Source organism: Mauremys reevesii, linkage group 3 (assembly GCF_016161935.1).
Source record: "Mauremys reevesii isolate NIE-2019 linkage group 3, ASM1616193v1, whole genome shotgun sequence".
NCBI classification, from domain to species: domain Eukaryota; kingdom Metazoa; phylum Chordata; order Testudines; family Geoemydidae; genus Mauremys; species Mauremys reevesii.
In genome coordinates this window covers 112,787,728-112,813,613 of record NC_052625.1, presented here as the reverse complement: position 1 = coordinate 112,813,613, position 25,886 = coordinate 112,787,728, and the positions used below count along the sequence as shown (strand labels likewise).

The following is a 25,886-nucleotide window of genomic DNA, read 5'->3' as shown; positions in this document are numbered from 1 at the left end:
GTTTATATTCATCAGGCATTCTCTGCACATTTGGTTAGAAACCTAATTTTTATATAAATAAAAGCTTGAAATCTACAGCAACTCTTTACATTTGTGCCAAAGCATGGAATTCCTGCTGTACGTATTTGAATTGTGCTTAGCTGTAATGCCCCTAGTTATTTTGTACTCTAATATAGCATAAGGCGTAGATTTTTCTGGTCCGCTAAGTTCACTTGTACTATTTTTTTCAGTGTATCATGTGCAACACTGCTGATGTCAGTGAAGTTGTGCCCATCTGCCTGAAGTCTAATTTAAGACCAAAATATTTATATGTATTTAAAAAATAGCTTTTGAGACCAGGTTACACTATAAAGTTTTGTCAGCATAGTTATGTCAGTCAGGGGCAGGGGGCGGAGGGGGAAACCACACCCCCTAGCCAGTATAGCTCTGCTGGCAAAACCCCCAATCTATACACAGCTATGCCGATAAAAGGGTGCTTCTGTCAGCATTGTTAGCGCCATTCAAGGAGGTTGAATTGTTATACCAACCGAAAAACTCCTTTTGTTAGCATAAGCTGCATTTACACTAGGGGGTTCTGCCAATATAGTTAAACCAGTGAAGGTATACCAGCAAAGCATGTATTGTGTAGACAAGGCCGTGATGAGACAAAGAGTCTGTTTGTCATTGAGCAACTTTCTTTTGTGTTCAAGGTGATGCAACACCTACATTGCCTGCCAATCCTATGTACCTATCTTAATTTGAATGTTTTGCATTGTGGAATCTCAGATCAGATTTACAGCTTTGAACACAACAAACTTACATATGTGAGTTTTATTTACATCCTTTTTGAGCCTCCATTTCAGAGTTTGGCCAGTAGGAACTATTACACATCTGCATCAATGGGAGTATAGACCCTTTAAAACCTTTTGGTGCATTTTATGGTTATAGTATAGTGTTATTCGTGTAAGTAACATGGACTGTAATAAAGTTAATAAGGGCATTTGTGACATTTAAAAGGTTTAATGTAAGTTAATAAAAACTGAACACCTTGTTTTCCTCAGAGGAGGGCAGCAAGCTAAGGACTCTGCTGAGAAGGAAGAGTGTGAAGAAGAGGAGACAGAAAATGAGCTGTCAACCTTAAATGAAACTAGAGGTAACTTAGCAGTAATTTTATGTCTGGCACTAAGATCTGCAATATAAAAGCCAAATGATTTGTGTGCTACTACTTTGTGATTCAGCTTATAGGCCAAATTCACTGTTGAAATAAGGAGGCACAATTCCATTGACTTCAAGTGAGTTGTGCCCTTTTATACCAGCAGCATATTTGATCCCTGTGTTTTGTTTTGTTTTTTTGTCATCTTGTGGTCAGTGAAGATTGTAAAGATAACACTTTATCACAGCTGTAAAAATGAGCTCTGAATTGACTACTGGCATACAAAGTCTCATTTTAAGATTCTTTTTCTCCGCTGAGTTTGCAAATAGCTGATTGCCCATGCTGAGTTGTATAAATTTAAAATATATCTACTCCACCAAAAAACTATACTGAAAGAATATTAAGGATGCAAAGTGAAGCGCTTCAGAATCAGGGTTTGCCAAAGTTAAGGTTGCCCACACAGCCACAAAGGGACCTAAGAGAAGGAAATGGGCACCTAATTCCCATTGGCTTTCAATTAAAGTTGGGCCCCAAATCCAGTTATGCCCCTTTGAAAATTCCAGTCATAGTCCTTATTTGCATGATTACTTAACATTATTTCATACCTCATCCAATTGGTAGGTTGGACATTGTTCAGAGAGTGTACATGAAATAAGGCAATGTTCCTTTGGACACCGCCTCAATTATTATACATCCCCTCCATCGAGTCTGATCTTGCACCAGCTTTACACTGGTACAATTCCATTTACTTCAGTAAAGTTACTGCTGATTTACATTGGTAGAATTCAGAGAAGAGTCAGGCCCATCCTATCCATTGAGGGCCTAAATGTTAAATTAACATAAATATAGAGTAAAGCCATTGACTTCAATAGATTTACTCTGGATTACACAGTAGCGATTAAACACAGATTACAGGCCAAAAGAAGATAGGCGCTAACTCTGTGGGAGCTTTGGGGCTGGAGCACCCATGGGGGAAAAATGGTTGGTGCTAAGTACCCACTGGCAGCCCCCATATCGGTTCCCCCAAGCGCCTCCTGCCTGCCCTCCCACTCCCTGTGTCTCCCGCCCACCGGGATCAACTGTTTCGCAGCTGGCAGAGGCTCTGATGGGGAGTGGGGAAGAGCGAGGACGCAGCGTGCGCTCAGGGGAGGGGGTGGAACTGAGCAGGAAGAGGTGGGGCAGAAAGAGGCTGGACAGAGGTGGGGCCTTGGGGGAAGGGGTGGAGTGGGGGCGGGGCCTGGACAGAGCCAGGACTCAAGCACCTCCCGGCACTTTGGAAAGTCGGTGCCTGTGGAAGATACAAATCTGCAGGACTACAGTCTCATTCACTCCATACCACAACTTTAGTCACTGTTTGCTGTCTAAACTGCTCGCTCTCAAGTATCATTTGGAAAGAGGCAGTTGGTGTGAATTAGCAAGGGTCAGCCTTAGCTTGTAAAATGAAAGGGTGTCTTTTCAGTCAGCTTAAAGAAATAGACAATGTCTGCTCCATCAGAAAAAACTGAGATACTCTTTTAAAAAAAAAAATCTGAAATATTTTCATAGTGTGAGAATCTGTTACGCTCTTAAAGGAGCATTAAAGAACTCGCAGCCTAGGGGTCGGGGAGCCAAGTTGGCATTAAGGAGGGTAACCAGACAGCAAGTGTGAAAAATCAGGACAGGGGTGAGGGGTAATAGGCGCCTATATAAGAAAAAGCTCCAAATATTGGGACTGTCCCTATAAAATCGGGACACCTGGTCACCCTAGCATTAAGCCACTTTTGCACTCCACTGACTGTGGACTAGTCCAGGGCCCATGCATTAATGTAGACACCTCTACAGATGTATCTAAATTACAGCAGCACCACAGGGTTCCCCTCTGGGCTGCCATACTGCCCAGAATCTCTACAGTGCTGATGCTGAAACCCTTCTCCTGACATGCATGCCCCTTTTGTATCCAGTGGCATGCCTCCTGCCCCAGGGCTTGCAGTCGGAGTCCTGCCATAATGCCTGTGTGGAGGAATCCTCCCATGGCCAGAGCTAGGGATTTTAGAGTGGTGTGAAGGCACTGGAGCAGTAATGAGAATCTTGCCCATAATGTATTTGCATTAGCAGCACCATGCTAATTAATGCTTAAATCCCAAATCAAGATCTTATATAAAGGTGGTTTGGTAATTAATTATTGCTAGACTAATTGGCAGAACACAAGACAGAACCCATAGTTCTGATCTTTTTCTGAGTCCTTGTTGAAAATAATCAAAGTTACCCAAAGGAGCTTGATAGGGTCTGAATTTATTTTCTAACTAATTAAGACTCTTAAAAAAAAAAAAAAGTCATTAAATGTGTTAGTGGCCAAGACTGAATTTTAAAACACAGAAATTACATTACTACACCTCTGCCCCGATATAACGCGACCCGATAGAACACGGGTTCGCATACAACACGGTAAAGCTCTGACACGCTGCTCTGAGCAGCATGTTAAGGGTGTCGGTCCAGGCTGGGGTTGAGGGGTTTGATAAGGGGCAGAGGGTCTCGGGGGCGGTCAGGGGCTCCCCCCCCAGGGTCTGAGGGGCAGGAGCTGTGGGAGGGCACTTTTGGGGGCCCTGCAGTCCCAGAGTGGCCCGGGGGATTAGCGGGGGGCCGGGAGCAGCCCGCTCTGCTTCCCTTGCCCCGGCCCCAACCGTGTTGCTCGGGGGAGGGGGTTTGGGGGAAGGGATCCTCCCGCACTTACCAGCAGCGACGGAAGAGGAGCAGCCCAGCCCCAGCCTGCTCCACTCCACCAGCTCCCAGCTGCGGCGCTCCGCTTCCCTCCACAGGTGAGTACGGGGGGGCGTCCTTTCCCCAACCTCCCCACACTCACCGGCAGCAGGAAATGGAGCGCCGCAGCGGGGAGGAGGCAGAGTGGAGTGGGCTGGGGCTGAATCACTCTGCTTCCCGCCACAGGTGAGTACGGGGGGGCGTCCTTTCCCCAACCGTCCCGCACTCACTGGCGGCAGGAAGCGGAGCAGCCCAGCCCCAGCCAGCTCCACTCTGCCAGCTCCACTCTGCCATTCAGAACAGGTGGTGGTACTGGGACCTCAGCTTTGGAATTTTGGAACAAGTCTTAGTTTTGGAGCATGTGTTGATAGAGAATAATATAAAGACAATGTGAATAATAGAAATATCAATCAGGAAAGGTGAAAATAGGCTGGAGAGACAATGAAAGATTGCACAGTGTAAGGGAGAATAGTATGCAGAGTGGTAAAGAGACAAGTGATTACAAAACAGTGTTTAGAGAGGAGGAGTGGCGATACAGTTCACTGTGTGCTACTTTCATTCAAAAAATAATTATAAATTAGTTTTATTCAGCAATTGGGAAGAGTTTGGTGCCTGAGATTTTAGGAAGTTTGTTCCCTCTGTGTTTCCAAGTGGAATGCAGAACTGCTTGAAATGAACACTGGTATCTTGTGCTCAGTTTGAGAATACCATCATTTGAGGCCTGCTCTCCACTCTCTCCTCCCACCCCCGCCTCAGACACATCATAATAATTTCTATACTTCTCCAGATTGCACAGCACTCTGCAGCTCCGGCTAGCCTCAAAGCTGGGTTGCCTTTGAGGGAGCAAAGACTGAACTGTCCTGGTTTGAGTTATGGTTGTTTAATGCAAAAAGGAAAATGGATGTGAAAAACAAACCTCCAAATGGAGGAATTAAACATATTTTCCAAATGAAGTATATAACTAAAGAGCAGAACTGCAGGGCCGTTGCAGACATTTATTTTTCTGTGAAAAACACTGAAAATAGCTGAAAATGTTTTCTTGAGACATAAATGTGGTGTGTCATGGAAATAATAGGCCTGATTCACCAGTGCAATTTTATACCAGTGCAGATCTGATTTTAATGAAATTACAGCAGTATAAAACTGGAGTAACTAAGGCCTGGTCTATACATGCAGATTTTTCACCAGCATAATTAATTCGGTTAGGGGTACGATTTTTTTAAAACCAAAATAGTTATACTGATGCAACCCTAGTGTGGATGCAGCTATATCGGTATAAAGGGGTTGTATAGCAGTATGGTTTGTTCCCCCTTCCCGTACAGGAATAGCTGTCTCAGTACAGAACATCTTTATGCTGATATAAATGTGTCCACCCTAGGGAGATTGCAGCACTTTACACCAGTACAAGTAAAGCAGAACCATTTTTTGTGTGGAAGTACATGTGTCAGTAATGATGAGGATGTTTTATCGTGACTGATCTTGTCATTCAGTGAGGGATTTAATGCTTATTTGTATCTTTTATAGACATAGAAGAACCCAGCAGCCAGAAGCCTCTTCCTCAGCCAGTTTTCTTGTCTTCCAAGTTCCAAATCCCATGCCTACCCTTGCGCTGGGAACAGCAAAGCAAGCTCCTTCCGAGTGTGGCTGGAATCCCTGCCAGTAAAGTTTCCAAATGGAGTACAGATGAGGTAGGTTTACTTTAGAAGGGTTTCCCTTGGAGATTCAGTATCACAGCCACAGCATTCTACTTCTCTTGGTCATAGGCGGCAGGTTTGTATAATTTTTGGTGGGGCCCAAAATGGTGGTGCCCCCCCCCCCTCGCTCCCGCCCTGTAAGCCGATATAAAATGAAGCTACAACGCATCAGTGCCACAAGATTACAAGGGTCAATTAAAAGTGGAAAGTCAGAAGCAGCACTTGCCTACTTCAATATACATTTTACCATCACTGTATAAAAATGGTTCCCAATTGTCGATGCAATCTGATTAATTTAAGAGCACATTACAATTAAATATTTCAATTCTCAGTCATTTTAAGACTTTGCCACACGCTAGTTTGTCTGTACATCAGTTTCAGACAATCCTTTGTAGCAGTTTTACTCCAGGTCCTATGTGAAACCAATCAATCACTTCCTCCTCTCACCCGCATCGTTTTGTTTTAAGCTGTAATCAAAAGTGGCTTCATCTGCTTTAAAAGTCACAGAGCAGCAGCCACAAGTCTGCAGGTCTTAGGGATATTGTCCTGGTCAACTCAGTCAAAATTAATTACAACCTAGATGGGATTATGGTGAGGGGGCACGGCACGGCCCCCTCCACTCCCCTCCCCCTCCTGAGGTGCTACAGCACCAGCAGCTTGCACTGCTGTTATGCTGTAGCCCTTAGGTGGCGGCGGCAGCAGCAGCAGCAAGGGAGAGAGACGCGCGCTGCGCGCTCTTTACGTTCAGGCAGGGAAGCTCCGGGCAGGGCCGGCTCTAGGTTTTTTGCTGCCCCAAGCAAAACAAAATTTGGCTGCCCCCCTTCCCAGCCCTGGGCTCCCGCCGTACCCTCCTGCTGCCCCAGTCCTGGGTTCTCCCCCTTTCCTCCCCACCAGTGCCCTCCCTCCACCCTGCTGCTGCCCCAGCCCTGGGCTCCCCCCCACCAGTGCCCCCACACACCTCCTGCTGCCCCAGCCCTGGGTCACTGGTAACTCGCTCCCAGGCCGGGTCATTCAGCCGGAATTTTGGATGTGCACAAAACACAGACAGGATTGGTTCCCATATGGTTACAGAGCTGCAGTAAAATGGAACAATTTTCAGCTTGTGTGATTGGATGATATCTGGATGCATATTATAAGACTGTCCTCCATAAATGAGGAAAAGTTGAGGTGCCTTTATTATTCTTTTGTTCCACTCTTTCTTTCTATGGGGAATTTGCCAATGCAATATCACTGTCTTCCTTTCAAACAAACAAAAAGGCAATGGCTGTTGAAAATAGCAATTCCAGTCCTAATAAGCATTTCTTGCTCAATTTTATCCTACTTTTTCTACAGCAAGTTACAGTGGATCAGTATATTTGATTTGGGAGAAATGAAGTAAAAGCTGCCCAAACCGAGCTTGAGCACTCCTGAATTTTGAGGTGTTCAAATCTGGAAGGCAGGTGCTGGGGGTGGGAGAGGGCTGTGGGCTCCATGGGGGAGCATGGCAGCAACTGTCTGGAGCTGCACGGAGCCAGACACGCTGGTCTGAGTGGCACAGTAAGCGGTTTGGGGGTTGGAGAAGGGGTAGGGGGTTCCGGGGGGCAGTCAAGGGACAAGGAGCAGGGGGGGTTGGATGGGGCAGAGGTTCGGAGGGGCAGTCAGGGGACAGGCAGCAATTGGATAGGCATGGGAGTCCAGGGGGTTTATCAGGGGACAGGTAGGGGGTGGGGTCCTGGGGGGAAGTTGGGTGCGGTCTCAGGAGGGGGCAGTTGGGGACAAGGAGAAGGGAGGCTTAGATAGGGCCATAGGGGCTGAGGTCCCAAGGGGCAGTTGTCTCGGGAGGGGGTAATCGGGGGACAAGGACCAGTGGTGCTTAGATAGGGGGTGGGGGTCCTGGGAGGCAGTTGGGGCAGGGGTCTGGGGAGGGGGCAATCAGTGGCCAGGGGCTGGGATTCAAAGGGCTCTGGGCTGCTGGCAGCTGCGTGGAGCCCTGAGCCCTTTAAATCCCAGCCGCGGATTCAAAGGGCTCTGGGTTCTCTGCCCCTGCGGGCAGCGCAGAGCCCTCTGACTCCCGGCCATGGCTGGGATTTAAAGGGCTCTGGGCTCCCCGCGGTTGCAGGCAGCGCAGAGCCCTCTGACTCCCGGCTGCAGCTGGGATTTAAAAGGCTCTGGGCTCCCCGCTGCAGCGGGCAGCGCAGAGCCCTCTGACTCCCCTGCGCTCCAAGCAGGGGCGAAACCTAGCTCCAAATATTGGTGGAGCAGAGCCCCTGATTGTGAATATTCCTGGGGCTTTAGCCCCACGAGCCCATATAAGTTGGCGCCCATGCTCTTGGTATCAGGTCCTTCAATGTAAAGTGCATGTTAGTGGGATGCTTCCACTGATTGCGTCTACTCACTGTAGAGCTGTCAGAGCCCTAACGTCACTTCATGATAAGTAAATAAAGAAGCAATACTGAAGATAGATTTGTACGTGAAGGAGCTATCTTGGACAGGTGAAAAATGTTTGTCTTCGCTATTTATCTGTATTTGGGCAAGAATGTTGGGAGAAAGCTTGGGTTTTTAAAAAACTTGTTGGTATGATTTGTGGCAGGTTTCTGAATTCATACGGAGTTTACCAGGATGTGAAGAACATGGCAAGGTGTTCAAAGACGAGGTGAGCATGATAAATAGCAAGTTTGAAATGTGTTAAATTTCTGTATTTCCCTGCAATCTGTAATGGGCTTGCATTCTGCATTGATAGGGTACGGCTTTTACCTATGGGGTAATTATACACTTAACTTCTGTTACGTTCTGTCACAGATTCCCAGGTGAAAAGGGACCATTGTGATCATCTAGTCTGACCTCTGGTATAGCAGAGGCCACAGAACTGCCCCAAAGTAGAAAAACACCCAGTCTTGATTTAAAAATTGCCAGTGATAGAGAATCCACCAAAACTCTTGGTGATTGTTCCAACCCTTCCTTAGGTCAGACTTCATGGTGCTCCATGGGAATTTTGCTTGAGTGCAGACTTCAGGATTTGGAGTTGAACTTTTTTAAAGCACTTAAGAACAATTTTAAAATGACACTTAAGTGCCTACGTGACATACAGAAATGAGACTTACGTGTTTTTGAAAAAATTGCCCTTGGCCTCTAATAAGAGTTTTGTTAAGAAATAGAACAAGAAACTATGTTAAAAAATAAATTTAACTTCAAATTTTAAAAAATAAATGTATCAAAGTGTGCTCACCTGCACAGTAGTCTTTGAGGTCAGTGTGAAATAAATATTGGGAAGGTTACATGGTTTTGCATGTCATTGAATGGGCAGTAAAATATATCAAAGATAAGACTTGGAGCGTGATTTTCAGCAAAGCCTTAACCAGCCTTTTTATCCCTGTAGTTTTGTGGCTGCAAATAACTGTGGTTGCAATTTAAGTCATCTAGACAGAGTTGTGACAGAAACGGAACAGCTCTGTAGTAAGCCATGTATATTATATGGGACCTGGTTGTTGGGATGTTTACTGTATGAATGTTAGTTTAGTTTGATTGGTGGGGGAGGAAGCAGGAAGCAAAACAATGGCTCAAGGTAAGCCACCTCTTGGTAAACATTTATGGGTTGTTAAGAGGCAATGCCCAAACTAAAAAGATTGTACTTTTTGGTTCCAACCATCTCCTCCTTAGCAAACTGGTTTTGAAAAGCAGAACCAAACTCTATGAACTGGCAAGAACAGAGGAGCTCTGGCTGGATGAAAAGGGACTCTCAAGCTTAGGTAGTTGTTCAGGGGCACCAGACTGAAACACACATACCTACTAGGGATATCTGAAGAAGTTAGGCCTGGCTAGCCTACCGTCAAAGGGATATGTGAAAGAGAGAGAGAGGTTGGTCCATTGGGTAAAAGAGGGAGCACCCTCACGGGCTGTGCTTTGTGCAGGTTCTGAATCTGGTAGATATGCTCTAAGGTAGGCATGTTTACTGAATCAGGTCCTGCTCATGAGGTGGGTGGTAATGCTGACTTTGTGAATCCCACTGGGGCTTAAACGTGATTTCAGGCTGCTCGATGGTGCCAGGACTGAGGCAGTTGTGTGCCTGGCCATGGAGAAAAGTTTAGGTACCTTGGGGACTTTACCAGTGGAAACCTAGGCATCCAGGGTGTTTAGGCACCTGAAGGATTAGATGGCAGCTGAGCAGGGGTTTTGAGGATCTAAATTTGGACTTAGGCACCTACGTTCCCTTTGTTGTTTTAAAATTCTTTTTCTCTCAATGCTTTGGCTTGTTTCCACAAAAGTACTTAGATGACTAGTCCATTTTGAAGCTCCACTGCAATCCACAAAACTCCTGCTGAGCTGCTGCTGAAGCCTGTAGGTACCTCACTCAGGTTTTTGCCGTCAAATTTCCCTAGGCACCTGTGTGTTTGCTACTGCCTCCCTCTAGGACTAGGCTTCCAGACACCTATCTCCTGCCTAAGCTCCCCCACCCCTAGGATGTTTTGTGTGGTGTTAGGAGGCCTCTGGACACACCTACTGCATTGGGTCCCACACAAAGGATTGCTTATCTTTCCCCAGGTCAGGGAGATAGGCATCTAAGTCTGGGCTGCAGGGAGGCACCTGTCTGTCTGAGGGGAAGGGCTTAGGCCACACCCCTCATATCTGCATCTCTCACTGGCTGCCTTGCCTAGCATGCTGGCTTTATGGGTTGAATTCAAAGGCACCTAACTCAGGCTTTGTGGATCTCAGTGTTGTTCCTCTGAGTTTTCTAGGCTTCTGGAAGTTGTGCATGGCAACGCTGAGCATCACAATGCCTAAGTCCCTTTGTAGATCTGGGCCTTTGTTCCTACTGTTAAAAAAATACTTTTTAAGTGACTGTTCACTGACTCCTGGAGGGAAGAACCACAGGTGCCAAACCGAGATGGACCTGCTGGGTAGGCACAGTTGATGCCCAGCCTAGACAAGTGAGAGTTGTGAAATTCTGACACCTTAGGGGGTGCTCGCCGAGAGACCAGAAAGGGCCTTTAGTCCTGCAGAGGTGCAGCTGGTACTGTAACCATGACAAGTATGTCAGATGGCTACGTGACCTAAACTTCACTCCGTTGTTTGCACAATGAATATAGACAACTCGTGCCTCCCCGTACTGGCAATCTAAACGGGAGGTCACGTGATGGCCCCATGTGTGTCCTCTGCCCAGCTCCCACTGCGCCCAGCCCAGGGCCGCTGCGCTCTCCCTGCCCCACATTATCGGGGGGTGGAGGGGTGTTCTGTCCTTCTCCCACTGCTCACGCACACGCACACCCCACGGCACATTCAGCTGTTCTCCCTGGCAGGACCAAGTCGCTTCTCATGTGGTGGAAGCTGGCCGCTCTGGGTTGCTGACTCAGTGCAGCGCAGCATCTGCCTAAGAGAGCCTGGCTGGGGAGGCAGCGGTGGTGGTGGGCCACCCCAGGCCCAGCTGCTGAGGACGGGCTGAGTGATCTGGAAACGTGCCAAGGCAGAGTAGGGGAAGAGGGGACTCTGGTCAACTCAGCCCCTGTCCCCAGCAGCCTGGCCGGAGACAGCCTGCCACCAAACTGCCCAACCAGGCTCTCTCAGGCAGCCCCTGCACTGTACAGAGCAGCGACCTTGAGAGACCAGTCCCGCCACCCAGCTCCCCACCCAGGTCCGGCTGCCAGGGATAGAGGCCAAGTGTGCTGGGAGTCAGGCACAGCAGAAGGAGGACAGAGCTCCTCTCCCTCCCCACGGCAGCCAAGCAGAAAGCTGGGGGGCACTTACCCACATGGCCTCTCCCCACGCATTGCTGATGACCACAAACATAGGCAAAAAACTAGAGGTCTGTTGTGGATGGGCTGAAAATTTGGCCTTTAATGTTGTCTTCCACTATTAACCTCCAACAAAATTAGCAATTTATACAATACTTATTATTTGTGTGTATTAAAATGGTGAAGTTAAATAATGGATACTTTTCTTCCAAATATTGTAAATGCTGTAAAAAATTGGATCCTTGTTTAAAGCTGACATATCTAAACTTTTGGCCTCTGGGACCAAGTCTGTTTTAATGGGGAAGGAAAGAGCAGCTGAAGAAAGGGATCTTAGATTATTTGTCTGGGGTGGGAGTTAAATTAGGGAACCTTTCTGTGGAGGTTTGAGGCAAGGAATAGTTGGGAGGTGGATTCAGATATGTGACTAGGCTGAAATCCAGAGGACAGAATATGTTTCCAATAGAAACAGGAAATAGGGTCGTCATAACTTTGGATGTAAACCAAGGACACATTTGCATATAGGGATTTTGAACCAGAAATCCTCTGAATTTTGAATTCAAGCTTCCACTTATGGCAGTCTGAAATTTTAATTGTCTTACTGGGGATTTCAGTTTAAATTATCTTTAAATATTTAAAGTACCATAGCCTCTGACTTAATAGCTTTCTTTGTGTTTTTCACTCACATTTTGTTTTAAAGCAAATTGATGGAGAAGCATTTCTACTAATGACCCAAGCAGACATAGTCAAAATAATGAGCATTAAACTGGGACCGGCCCTAAAAATCTTCAATTCCATTCTGATGTTCAAAGCCGCAGAGAAAAACTCACACAATGAACTTTGAGATGAATGGAAATTGTTTAGAAGCCAGTTTTCTCCCCTGGAACTCATGTTTTATTCAAAGCACAAAGACTTGCTAGAATTGTCAAGTAAGAACTCTAAGAAAGGAAGAAAAATTAGTCAGCGCTGGTGGACTATTTATACTCTGAGAGCCAGTACACCTGATCTCTTCTGGAATGTGTTTGAGCTTTTAACAAGGTACTGTATAACAACGGCATCAGCTAGTCTTATTTGCCATATGTATGGTGCTGATTCTCTCATGAACTGTTAGTATTTCTAATTTTATTCAGGCGTCAAGAAAACCTTCACTAATTATTTATCCTATATTAAAATAAGGCAAATGTTAATATGATCTAAGAATTCCTGAAGTATATTTCACATATCCGTTTTCCTTTTCAGTAGCCTTCACTTCCTATTATCAAAACAAAACTGATTAGCCAAAAATTAGGCTACAAGTAGCCAGTTGAGACTGTTATGGCTAATGTTAATTTTGTACCATAGTTTAAAATGCAGTGCTTATGCTACATAAGTAACACTTTGCTACAGTGTATAACTTTACAGTTTATAAAATTGTCGACTTGCTAGTAAAACATTTGGGGTTGAAATTAGCTTTTTTGATAACTGAATGTTTTTAGTTTTGCACGATACAAAAATGTTGAGTTTTTTCCACCAGCATCTTTAGTGTAACTTACCAAAAGACCAATAAAGGAGATGACTGCAACTGAAAAATAAAGCTTAACCTCCATAGAATACCTTTGGTCATGTTGCACCATGGTGCTCCCGTCTTTCTACATAAGGGAGCCCACTGTGTTATACAGCACATGAAGGAACATTTTATATATATAGGCAAGAATATAAACAAAAAGGGGAAACATTTTCCTAAATCTGTATATGCTAATCTCTAGTAGTTATTGCAATAATGGAAAAGAATGGAATGCTGAGATGGGACCTCAAAGATTTCACACTCGTGAGCCCCTTGAAAGTCACCGTGATTCAAGAAAAATCTTTGCAGGCAGAGGAGTGATTAAAGTGAGGAAGAAAAGGGATATTCAAAAGGAGTTTGGGGCTCACTTGTTAAGGCATAGATTTCACCAGTTCGTTAGCAGGACTAAGGTGTCCTACAGCAGGCATTTAGGTAAGAGACTCTTCTTGAAGCATTGTTATGAGCATTTGGCAGGTAAGGTGTTGCACTCAGTATATAAATCACAATATAGAGCAGATGCACTTTAAGATAGAGAAGGCCTACCTACCTGAAAACTGAGGACTGACCTGGAACATTCCTGGTGAGAATTCTTTTCACAGGAAGAGGGTGGTTAGTTGGAGAAGTTTTTCCTTGTACAATCTCTTATTCCTGGTCTTTTTTGGGGGGTGGGGAGAGAGGAGGAGAATGTTCAGCTTTTTAATTCAGAACAAATAGGAAGATTTTCCCAGACTTGTGTGTGACAGAAATGTTCTATCATTTTTTCCTAATTTCTCTTTCATGAGGTTGAATTCCTTAAAGGTTTTCAAGAGCTCCGTGTGCCACTTGCAGAACAGTTAGGTGACTGGTACCTGCCATAATTCCAAGTAAAACAGTGTCAGTCTGACGTAAGTTGCATTGCTCTATTAATCTCCTTCCATAGCATTGCATAAATAATATTTTTATATTTTATTCAAAATTTGTACACTTAAACTGCAATCTTATTGTATCAACAATACAAAATAAAATTTGAATTGGAGAAGCGTGTTATGTTCGTGTACTTCACAACTGAACTGTTCTGTCTGGCGGTGTGGATGTTGTTAAAATGAAAGCCTTATTCAATAGATTACAAATACTTTTTCCCTCTTACCTTTAATAAAAGGATTTTTAATGGTGTTTGTGCCATGGTATTAAGCAGGCTGAGGTCTCTGTATACCTAACCCTCAATACTGTTTAACACTGTTTAATGTTACAGTGATTAGGACCTAAAGTGTTAATAAATATGCAGAAGCTGGCATCTTGGCACAGGAGACAGTTGTTTTAAAATTCTTAAATGTTTTGAGTTTGTTAGCTTTGCATGTTTCTCTTGAACTTTTAATGTTTTTGCTTTTAAAAAAACTTGTTTTAAAGATTTTTTGTATCTTTTAACAAACTTTTTTTGGTGGGTGGGAGGGATCTTTTATTTTGATGTTGGGGTTTAAAGGTTCAACGAAAAAGTGTTTCAGAAAAAACAAGTGTGGTCAAATGAAGTGTTGAAGGTTAAATTGCTAAAGCAGACTTTTACTTAACAACTTTGATAACCCTCTTGTTAACAAAATGCCAGCTTGATTCAGGGCTGCTACTGCATTAACTGTGAATTAAATCTCAAAGCACCCGTGTTTTTTTCCAGATTTCGATGTCAATATAAAAAAATATTGCTGTTCTGTGCACATGAGATGGCACAGTCCAACTCTTGGAGGTTAGAGTCCCATGATGGCCCCGCAAATGGTGGTGATAAAAGAATTGGACAGGATCTGTCCAACTAAAATGCATGTGGATTTTTACCACCTTTCGGTGTTGCAAATGGCTCATGAATGCAAAATTGTTTCCAAAAGAACATAATTTTGTTGCTGCTTTTTAAAGGAGGCAACACACTTGGGTAAGAATGCCATCAGGCCTAACATTTTTCTCCAAGTGAGTAAGTTTAACCACTAGTGCATAACATTTTCATGGTTTGTGTAAATTTACAGCTTTAACTGTGTAAGCAGCAAAAGATGGGAGAAGTTTTTTCTATCTTGACTCATCCTAGACATACAGCCAAAGAAGTGATAGGAGTCTGATTTGTTCTTAAAACTACTGCTGTTATATGTTTGTAAGATGTTTGTTTTGTTTTAGCAACAAATGAAGTGAGTTGTAAGTTCTTAAACTGTGTTAACATCTGAATGGTTTAACTGTAATTTTTGTAATATTTGATCTCTAATTCCTACTTCTGGGATAAGCAGTTTGCAAATCTTAACCTATAACCAAGTACATTTTCTTCTAAATGCTTAAACGAAAATAAGGTTTTTCTGAGTCCTCTGTTTTTCCAGCATCCTTATTGATCTTATCAAAGCATCTAGGAATCCAAGTCATGGACCAGAACCCCAAACACAGAACAGAAAGATAGATTGCAAACTCTTGGGAGCAAGGACTAAGTCTGATGAAACAATAGCTGGATACAGACATACACATGGGAGAGTACAAGGAAACACTGGACGGTACCGGTCAGCATGATAGGCAGTGCTCTCAGCATACCAGAAACCTCACCGTTGTCATAGTTTGTAGGCTTCATGCCAGAGGATAGTTTTAAGGTGAGATTTGGAGGAGGAGATAATTTTGCAGGTCTTTATTAGGGGGCGCTTCTGCCAACCATGAGGGCCAGCAGGGGAGAAAGCACAAAAGTTATATTTTTAAATCCGCACAAATGGGTGTTGAAGGCTAGCATCATGAGGAGGACCACAACCTCCAAATTTCTCTGACATTTTCAAGGCTATGATAGCTTTAATAGGGTAGAGTCCTTTTAATTCTGCAAAGAGTAGCCAATTTCCATCTCTCTGTGGGATTGGGACTCCTGAAATCCCAGGGATGCACGGGCTCTAGGAGGTAAGTGGGCTATGGAAGGGGAGGAGGAGTGTCAACCTCGACTTGTAAATGCCTAAGCATAGGGGCAGACTGGGCTCCCTACGAGTCACTGTAGTATTTGCAGGGGTGAGAGAAGGAAAAACAAATTAGTAACACAAGTCTCTCCTCTCAACAGCTATGTAGTTTTACAGGCATACAGGAATGTCCCAAACAACTCATTCTCACTAGCTTGAGATCTCATCCTGGCAGATTTTTATTTAGTAAGTTCAAGTAACTAGTAAAAAAGGTGAAAAATGAATGAGTGAATTTCTTCACTGTTTACCAAATTGTGTCATACATAGTTCTAGCATTTGCAAATTAAAAATTGGACACATTTTTATGATGCAAAATACTAATCAAAGTACATTTTCAATCATCATCAAATCTTAATTGTAAAGATTTAACTCCTATTAGAGTAACTCCCACCAAAACATGAATGCAAATAACTGAGAGGGCAAAATGTTTAAATCAAAGTATGCTTCTTACCTTTGATTTGGTCAAAACTTGTTCCAAAAGCTTTTACAAAAATAACTGCCCACACATACATCTACTTAGAAAATTTTATTTTTTCAATAAGTTGCTCTAGAATTTCCATTGAAAATAATGAAAATGCTCATGTGTTCAAAATGAAAAAAGCAGCCAGTACAATAAAAAAAAATAGCTATTAATACAATTCTACTGGAAAGAATTACACCACCTTATCTTTACAACCACCGATTTCTTCAGACAAAGAGTCAACTGCTCCAAAAGACATTCCCCTGAGACAAGTGTTTTGGACATCATAAATGTTCAGACGTTCAAGTTCTTCCAGTTTTCTCTTTACCTTCTTTGGGAGGGATTGTGGACTTCTCATCTCTAAAATCAGTGACTCTAGAAAGTTAAATGTGTTGTGGATCCTTTTTGGACACTGGATGCCAAACACATGAAATGCAGCCACCAGAGCAGCTAGAGCCATAGTACAATCATCCAGCTGGGCCAATTTCTCTCTTTCTATATACAAAGCAAACTCACATGTATTAACACTGAAGGGATTTTTTACTTCCAAGACTGGTGTCAACACCTTCACCTGAAAAAAAAATTAAGGCAAATGATCATTTGATGTCACTAGGTTAGAGCTGAACTGTAAAAACTGCAGTAAAGATTAAGAGAATTAATTGTGCTTGAAAATAATGCTGTGAACTTGGTTAATAAGTCAGGTTATTTGAGACCTTTGGCTGAAAGATGGGTTAATGTCACCATTAAGAAACAGACACAGAGGCTAAGGGCCAGATCCAAAAGGTACTTTAGGTACCTAACTTCCATTGGAACCAATGGGAGTTGGGTTCCTAACACTTCAAGGATCTGGGCCTAAGTGACTTGTTTCAATCAGGAGTCAGTGGTAAAATCAGGACGAGAGACCAGGATTGCTGTCTATCCCCACTCTTACTACTAGATCACACTCCTCTAAAAGCCCCTAGCTGCCATGTGATGTGGCGTTTTCTTAGATATTGCACACCATTATTTAAAAAAATAAAAAACCTAAGCAGCAGTAGCTGCTTGAAAAAACAATGTGTGGCAGGTGTGCTTCTAAAACCAGGACGTTAAATTTAATACATGTGGCTGAAAATGGAGCAGGATTTTAGTTTGTTTGGCAGTGTAGCTAGCCTCTACGGACGCATTTATGTACCTCCTCGTTCACAGCAACAAACAGACTGGGATCATCTCCAAAGACATCTGGTAGAAGTAGGCATGTGGCAGTCATTTTCATATCTGTCAAATGCAAAGATTTTTTACTAAATTAAAAATGAAAATATTTGATTATTAGCATCCTTGAAGAACAGATGGAGATTTATGAAGTATTAACAGTGAATTATAAGATTGGTTGTCGATGACTTGTCGCTTCCTTATGAGATTGCTATTCCAAAGCACCTTAAAGAGTAAACTGCACCTTCTGGTGTGGTCTAGATTCCCCAACATAAAGGCAAAGTATTACTTTCAAAAAGAGAGTGTATTTACACTAGAACCACACATTTAAGATTTTTCCAAATGCATTAATGTCTTCTAGTAAGAATTCCAGGTTGCTGCTTTTTAATCAAATGATATTACAAGTGCAAATTCCCCCGGAAGTCAATGAAGGAAGAGCCCTCTTAGATGATCTAGGCCGGGGTAGGCAACCTATGGCACGCGTGCCGAATGTGGCATGTGAGCTGATATTCAGTGGCACTCACACTGCCCGGGTCCTGGCCACCAGTCCGGGAGGGCTCTGTATTTTAATTTAATTTTAAATGAAGCTTCTTAAACATTTTAAAAACCTTATTTACTTTACATACAACAATAGTTTCGTTATATATTATAGACTTATAGAAAGAGACCTTCTAAAAATGTTAAAATGTATTACTGGCATGTGAAACCTTAAATCAGAGTGAATAAATGAAGACTTGGCACACCACTTCTGAAAGATTGCCGACCCCTGATCTAGGCCATCTTACTGCCAAGTCAGGATTGCTCCTAACAATGCATTTAAAAAAAAATACTTTGTACCACCTGTTTTAAGTATTGTAAATAACATTTTCCCTCTCCATTCTCAAATCACAAAAGTTAGGTTTTTTGAAGTGTGGCATTAGACATATTCCCATCACTAGTATATGCCATTTACAATTTTTTTGCACAAAAAAAGCTCTTCACCCCACCCAAAATTCCTCCTTTAGGGTGTTAGGTCTGGTCTACACAGGGGGAAAAAATCACTCGATTCCTCTCCCAGTTTTCTAGGAGCCTCACAAATTACTTAGATGACGAGAGTTTTGACTTTCTTTTTGTTTTGTTTTAAAGAGAATCCCTTTTGAAAATCCTGTGCACCTTGTATTGCCTTAAGGTTAATGTAGGAGCGGATCTCCATCAAAAGGCTTTCTAATGAATTAGGCTGTGCATTCAAACACGTCGTCTACCTGGGGTTGCAGAGTGATTGAGTGTTCCTCGTAGTAGGTAAAACAAAAACCAATCAGCCTCACTGGCATGGTTCCTTAATTTTTGAAAAGCAAGATTTACAAAGTTGCTACTTAGGAGAACTGCACAATCCTAGAACATTACCCTGGATTTGACCTCCCCTGCTTGTGCCTGCTTCAGGAGAGCAGTCTAGTTTGAGGAGTACTTCTGTCTTACCTAGTTTGAGGAGTGCTGCTGCCTTAGCTCTAAGAAGGGAGCTACAGATGAAATTCTGGAAGAAATGAAGGGTACTTACAGGAATTGGTTGAAGTGCTTGCCTCTGCAGATTCACACTTTCCATTCTCCTTCCCATACTCTAGTTTTCTAGATGAAGGTTTTGAGAGAAGTGGAAAGGAACTGAGTGCAATCAGTTTGCACCCACAGATCCAAATAGTTGTGGATGTACAAGAGTGTTCTCACATGGCTGCAAAGATTACTGCTTTTCCAACGGCCAGACCAAAGGTTCATCTAGCCCAATATGCTGTCTTCCGACAATGGCCAATGCCAGGTGCCCGAGAGGGAATGAACAGAACAGGTAATCACCATCCTTGCCCATCCTGGCTAATAGCCATTGATGGACCTACCCTCCTTGAATTTATCTAGTTCTTTTTTGAACCCTGTTAGTGTCTTCGCCTTCACAACATCCTCTGGCAAATAGTTCCACAAATTGACCATGTGCTGTTTGAAGAAATACTTCCTTTGGTTTGTTTTAAACCTGCTGCCTATTAATTTCATTTGGTGACCCCTAGTTCTTATGTTATGAGGAGGAGTAAATAACACTTCCTTGTTTACTTTCTTCACACCAGTCATGATTTTATAGATCTCTATCATATCCCCCCTTACCCGTCTCTTTTCCAAGCTGAAAAGTCCCAGTTTTACTAATCTCGCCTCACTAATGTGGGCAAGCATGTGGATCTGCAGAGGCAATCTCCCTGAACTAGATATTAGTAAGTAACTTTTCTTTCCATTATTTCACTATGAACAGACTTTAACCTTAAGAACAGTAATTTCCAAGATCACTTCCTTCCTTTTTAGACAACAGGTATTCCACACATGATTTTCTCCATTTGGAGCCTCTAGAATTGTCCATGGTTTTTCAAAACTAGTTTGCCAATGGTACAGTAAGTTTATTAGCCAATTACCTAGGCTATAGACAGGCACATATCTATATTTGAAATATTTCATTTCCTGCATGTTTGCAGTAGCTATTATATAGGATTTCTTTCTTTACCTATTATTCAAAATTTTTCTTTTCCTGTTAGAGAGACAAATAAAATCTCATTCACTTAATTAATTCCCCTCCCCATTAATGGATTTATATTCTCTTTGGTAATTCCCCCATACCCCAATATATTTTCAACCAGCCCCAGATACATTTTTAAAATGGGTTTTTTTTTCTACAGATAAGTAGAAGATAGTCTAGTAATAGCAGCCTGGACAATTATGTACTACAAAACTGAGACAAATAATGCATAGACCGTTTATACTGACATTTCAGAATGTCTTCCTCTGTGTGCTGTTTCAGATTTTCTCGCAGCATCACATTAATTGGATTATTTCTCACCGAGTACAAAGTCAATATGTTTTCTGAATAAATCTCCAAAATTTCAACTGTTTTCTTATAAATATCCATGTGTGTAAGGAGCTGGAACTCCCTAAAAAGCTGAAGGAAGAGGAAAATTTTATTTCAGTATTCAAAATAAATGAATTAACTCTGAGGTGCACACATTGAAGACAATTAATAGACTAGCTCCAATTTTTTTTCCCAAGGAGAAAAATTTCATGTTTTGTTAAAAGTATATACAATAGCCGCATGATATTATAGTGCATGGTATACGTAAAGTACTAATTAGTGAATATTTTGAAGTAGTGCCAGGGCAGGAACACACATTTACTAGTGGGTTATTGGAGAAATTGAATATTAATAGATGCTTTACTAAAAACATGCAGTAGAGCACTCCCACGCGTGCCATCTTGCCCATATCTAGATCATAACATGCAATACTGTTATTGAAGCCATTACCTCATAAGGACATCTTAAGAAAGGAAAGAATCGGAGAATCTCTTTCAAAGATGCTTTGTTACTGATCATCTTTCTTCGCATTTCTAATGTCTTGTTCATCCTTTTATCAACTTCTTCCCAGTTCCTCTCTGTTTTCATATATTCTTGCTTAAACCAGATAATATGTTCATCCATCTCAGTGTCATGGCCTTCAAGATAAACAATCTCTTCCTGTCAGCAATACAATAACAGATGTTGAGTTCTCTATAGAATTTACACAGCCCAGAAGTATTTTTCCTGCTGGAGGACCTAAATGATTTGTCATGTAAAAATGGCATGGTTTATTGGGCTTCAATCTTCGGATTAAGTGTGTTCAGTTTACAAATGGAGACATTTCATAGAATCATAAAATATCAGGGTTGGAAGGGACCTCAGGAGGTCATCTGGTCCAACCCCCTGCTCAAAGCAGGACCAATCCCCAACTAAATCATCCCAGCCAGAGCTTTGTCAAGCCTGACCTTAAAAACCTTTAAGGAAGGAGATTCCACCACCTCCCTAGGTAACCCAGTCCAGTGCTTCACCACTTCCTAACTACCACCCCTGCAAACTCCACCTGGATTCTGAAAATCAGACTTGATTCTCCTTCTTGTTTCTTGAGCTCAAATTACTCCCTCAGTGGTCTTTCCACAATCACACTGCCTTTTTAGTGGGTGTGTAGCTCATTGGAAATGAGTAAACAATTTGATTGATGATGCAAGATCACTCCCTTAGTAGTGCATAGCTAATGCTGCTCAGGCCCAGCATCTTAATAATTAAAAGTAGATACAACTACGAATATACATGGTGGGGGGAGGGAGGGAATCCTTCAGACTCTCACAACAATTATTCACCTGAGCAGTCCCATTGATATCGATAGAACTACACTCACAAATAAATGTTTGCAGAACTGCTCTTCAGTTGAATGAAGTAGTGTCATTTTACTAACGATATTTTTCAAAGACCCACCAGACTTAAGTTTTTCATGGGTTTCTCACCGTGTCTACTTTATAACTTTAAATTGGAAATGAGAGGAGAGCCACAATTCTGATGGCAACCACAATTTAAGTAATTTACTTGTTGGTGTTCTGGAGAAGTTGTTTATTCTGTAGTTGTAGACATAACTAACAGTTTTCCTAAAAATTATCAGGCCATCCCTACTGAGTTATATAACCTATAATTAGTAGGAGCAGTTGCCATCAGAAGCAATAAATGCAGCAGCCTGGAACTACTTAGCTTTCACTGGAGGAAACCAGTGAAATGTCTGTTGAAATGAGCCTGAGATGAATATAAAAGAGCCACTGATCAAAACTACCCCTCAAACTGCATTTACACTAGTATTTTCCAGTAGGTCTCCCACTGGTGCAGCTTAATGATGGGAACACAGTGATGAAAAGATGTTTAGACAGGTCAGGCATCACCACCACCATGTCATCTAGATGATGTAATGAGAAAACAATCAGGGATCAGTTTATACAATCTATCCCACTATTACCACCCACTGCTGGGAAATTTCCACCAAAACACTAGTGTAGTTGAGGCTTCAGGTGCTGGTCAATACTCATATAAGCTTACACCCACCGTCTTCCACCCTCAAGGGTTTACTGGAGGTTCAAACTATATGCATTATCTGCCAACAACCACTTTCATTCATATAGCACTAGTCATCCTAATAGACGCCAGAGTGCTTCACAGATCTGTCTGTATGTGCAACATGGAGAGTTATATTCTGTATCCCAGGCAAAATACCTTTATAAACCTATCATGTTAAGGGGGAAAGAATTTATAATTTACTCAAGGAAAGAGCCCTCAAGACAAAAATGATTAGCTTGGAAATTTACAGCTCAGGTTCCACTTTATAAATACTTCTCTCCAAAAGTATAGAACTGCACATTATCATTAAAACAACCTTAAACTCTGAATTATCAGCTTGGCAATAGACAGAAATTGAGATGGGATGTGAGTTTCAAATACCATATGTTATTTTATTAGTGGCTCCCAGAATTTTGAGATGTTGGCATGTAACATGGTGGGGTTTTAATTCCCTTAAGCTGCTCCTTCCCCTTTCTTCAGTCCCACCTCCCTTCTTCCTTCCTCATCAAACTGGTAGCAGGGTTGAATGCAATAGCCATTGCCAAGGGCTCAACTGTTCTGTAGTACTGTAGTTGCAAAGAACAAACAGCTCCTGCCTGAGGCAGCAGGTTCTCTTTTGAAGCCCATCTGCCCATCACAAGAGGGGTAGGTATTGGGAAGCAGGGGGAAGAACATGAACAGAGAAGGAGAAATGAAGGACGGCATAAGGAAATTGAAAATAAAGCCCAAAGTTTGTGATACAGCTGCAGTTTATGGAATTACAATTTGGCTGCTGCAGGTGGACAACACAACCAGCTTTGTTATCTTTAGTAACCAGAAGTTTGCAAGCACAGCGACATCTGCAGTTGTGTCAAATAAGCACACTGCTGCTGGCACTATATTTTAGCATGTTCAGAATGGTAATGCATATTTAAAATACTTAAGAGCATTTTTCCCTGTAATCTGTTTCTAATCACAAAATTGCAGTCCAGCTGAAGAGGCGTTTGTCAGCCATTATATACACGTGGGTGTATTAAGCACTTTCAACCCACCCCTCACTCTTCAGCATGGCAGGCGACCAGCTTGGCTTAACAGTGAAATCCTTGCTCGTCTTAAACACAAAAGAACAGCTTACAAGAAGTGGAAGATTGGACAAATAACCAGGGAGGAGTATAAATGTATTGTTCAGGCATGCAGGTGTGAAATCAGGAAGGCCAAATCACACTTGGAGTTGCAGCTAGCCGGAGATGTTAGGAGTAACAAGAAGGGCTTCTTTAGGTATGTTAGCAACAGGAAGAAAGTCAAGGAAAGTGTGGGCCCCTTGCTGAATGAGGGAGGGAACCTAGTGACAGAGGATGTGGAGAAAGCTAGTGTACTCAATGCTTTTTTTGCCTCTGTCTTCACAGACAAGGTCAGCTCCCAGACAGCTGCACTCTGCAGCATGGTATGGGGAGGAGGTGACCAGCTCTCTGTGGAGAAAGAAGTAGTTTGGGGCTATTTAGGAAAGCTGGACGAGCACAAGTCCATGGGGCCGGATGCGCTGCATCCGAGGGTGCTAAAGGAGTTGGCCGATGAGATTGCAGAGCCATTGGCCATTATCTTTGAAAAATCATGGTGATCGGGAGAGGTCCCGGATGACTGGAAAAAAGCTAATGTAGTGCCCATCTTTAAAAAAGGGAAGAAGGAAGATCCAGGGAACTACAGGCCAGTCAGTCTCACCTCAGTCCCTGGAAAAATCATGGAACAGGTCCTCAAGGAATCAATCCTGAACCACTTAAAGGAGGGGAAAGTGATCAGGAACAGTCAGCATGGATTCACCAAGGGCAAGTCATGCCTGACTAACCTAATTGCCTTCTATGACGAGATAACCGGCTCTGTGGATGAGGGGAAAGCAGTGGATGTACTATTTCTGGACTTTAGCAAAGCTTTTGATACAGTCTCCCACAGTATTCTTGCCAGCAAGTTAAAGACGTCTCGGCTGGATGAATGGACGGTAAGGTGGATAGAAAACTGGCTAGATGGTCGGGCTCAATGGGTAGTGATCAATGGTTCCATGTCTAGTTGGCAGCCGGTATCAAGTGGAGTGCCCCAAGGGTCGGTGCTGGGACCGGTTTTGTTCAATATCTTCATTAACGATCTGGAGGATGGTGTGGACTGCACCCTTAGCAAGTTTGCAGATGACACTAAACTGGGAGGAGTGGTTGATACGCTGGAGGGTAGGGATAGGATACAGAGGGACCTAGACAAATTAGAGGATTGGGCCAAAAGAAATATGCACTTAGGACGGAAGAATCCCATGCACTGCTACAGACTAGGGACCGAATGGCTGGGTAGCAGTTCTGCAGAAAAGGACTTAGGGGTTACGGTGGACGAAAAGCTGAATATGAGTCAACAGTGTGCTCTTGTTGCCAAGAAGGCTAATGGCATTTCGGGTTGTATAAGTAGGGGCATTTCCAGCAGATCGAGGGATGTGATCATTCCCCTCTACTCAGCACGGGTGAGGCCTCATTTGGAGTACTGTGTCCAGTTTTGGGCCCCACACTACAAGGAGGATGTGGATAAATTGGAGAGAGTCCAGCAGAGGGCAACAAAAATGATTAGGGGGCTGGAGCACATGACTTATGAGGAGAAGCTGAGGGAACTGGGATTGTTTAGTCTGCAGAAGAGAAGAATGAGGGGGGATTTGATAGCTGCTTTCAACTACCTGAAAGGGGGTTCCAAAGAGGATGGATCTAGACTGTTCTCAGTGGTAGAAGATGACAGAACAAGGAGTAATGGTCTCAAGTTGCAGAGGGGGAGGTTTAGGTTGGATATTAGGAAAAACTTTTTCACTAGTAGGGTGGTGAAGAACTGGAATGGGTTGCCTAGGGAGGTAGTGGAATCTCCTTCCTTAGAGGTTTTTAAGGTCAGGCTTGACAAAGCCCTGGCTGGGATGATTTAGTTGGATTTGGTCCTGCTTTGAGCAGGGGGTTGGACTAGATGACCTCCTGGGGTCCCTTCCAACCCTGAGGTTCTATGATTCTATGGCCGCAGCACAAAGAACAGTGCTTAAAAAAAAACCCAGCACACATGAGGATATGTGAATGACATCTCCAACTCCAAGTGGCACTGGTGCCAGTGATGTGTCTTTTGGGTGTGTTTGCAGAATTCCAGCAGTTTGTTCAATCACCTGAACTGTGCTGCAATTGCTCATTCTTGGAGAGGCAAAGACTCCCAACAACCCCATCACACACGACACAGAATGGACTCAGTGTGGCATGATGTGGCCATAGACAAGCTTAGCAACAAGTAACTAGGACTAGGTTGTGACCTTCCCTCCATTTTAATCTTCATTCACAACTATCAAAGCAAGCACAGCCAAACCCCTGACTGCATGGATCCTGCTACACAGATGGCTATGCATTTACGAGAGCCTTTTTAGTTACTGACTCCACTAGCTGAACTAAACTCGCACAACACAAATTAGAAGAAACACTGCAATGGCATAAAAATGTGTAAACCCCTGACCTACTGGAAAACGTGACAGAGGGCAAAATCCTGTTCACTCTATTCATGCTAGTCATCCCACTGAAGTTGGTGAGATTGCTTACCTGAGTAAAGAAGCACGACTCAG

General features: G+C 43.1%; 2 protein-coding genes across 12 annotated transcripts in view; one reads left to right on the top strand and one right to left on the bottom strand.

Annotated features, from left to right (window-relative positions):
- L3MBTL3 (L3MBTL histone methyl-lysine binding protein 3) overlaps nucleotides 1–13,822 on the top strand; it is a 153,367-nt gene extending 139,545 nt beyond the window's left edge. For all 10 annotated transcript variants that reach the window (XM_039531841.1, XM_039531836.1, XM_039531842.1 and 7 more), the window contains 4 exons: nucleotides 1,041–1,132; nucleotides 5,393–5,556; nucleotides 8,132–8,194; nucleotides 11,965–13,822. In XM_039531841.1, the coding sequence (XP_039387775.1) occupies nucleotides 1,041–1,132; nucleotides 5,393–5,556; nucleotides 8,132–8,194; nucleotides 11,965–12,108 (463 nt within the window). In that variant the 3' untranslated portion in view covers nucleotides 12,109–13,822. The remainder of the gene's footprint in view (nucleotides 1–1,040; nucleotides 1,133–5,392; nucleotides 5,557–8,131; nucleotides 8,195–11,964) is intronic.
- Nucleotides 13,823–16,267: 2,445 nt separating this feature from the next.
- Nucleotides 16,268–25,886, bottom strand: part of SAMD3 (sterile alpha motif domain containing 3) — an 85,493-nt gene continuing 75,874 nt past the window's right edge. For both annotated transcript variants that reach the window (XM_039532204.1, XM_039532203.1), the window contains 4 exons: nucleotides 20,687–20,896; nucleotides 20,155–20,326; nucleotides 17,369–17,451; nucleotides 16,268–16,768 (listed from right to left, as the gene is read on the bottom strand). In XM_039532204.1, coding sequence (XP_039388138.1) covers nucleotides 16,391–16,768; nucleotides 17,369–17,451; nucleotides 20,155–20,326; nucleotides 20,687–20,896 — 843 coding nt within the window. In that variant the 3' untranslated portion in view covers nucleotides 16,268–16,390. The remainder of the gene's footprint in view (nucleotides 16,769–17,368; nucleotides 17,452–20,154; nucleotides 20,327–20,686; nucleotides 20,897–25,886) is intronic.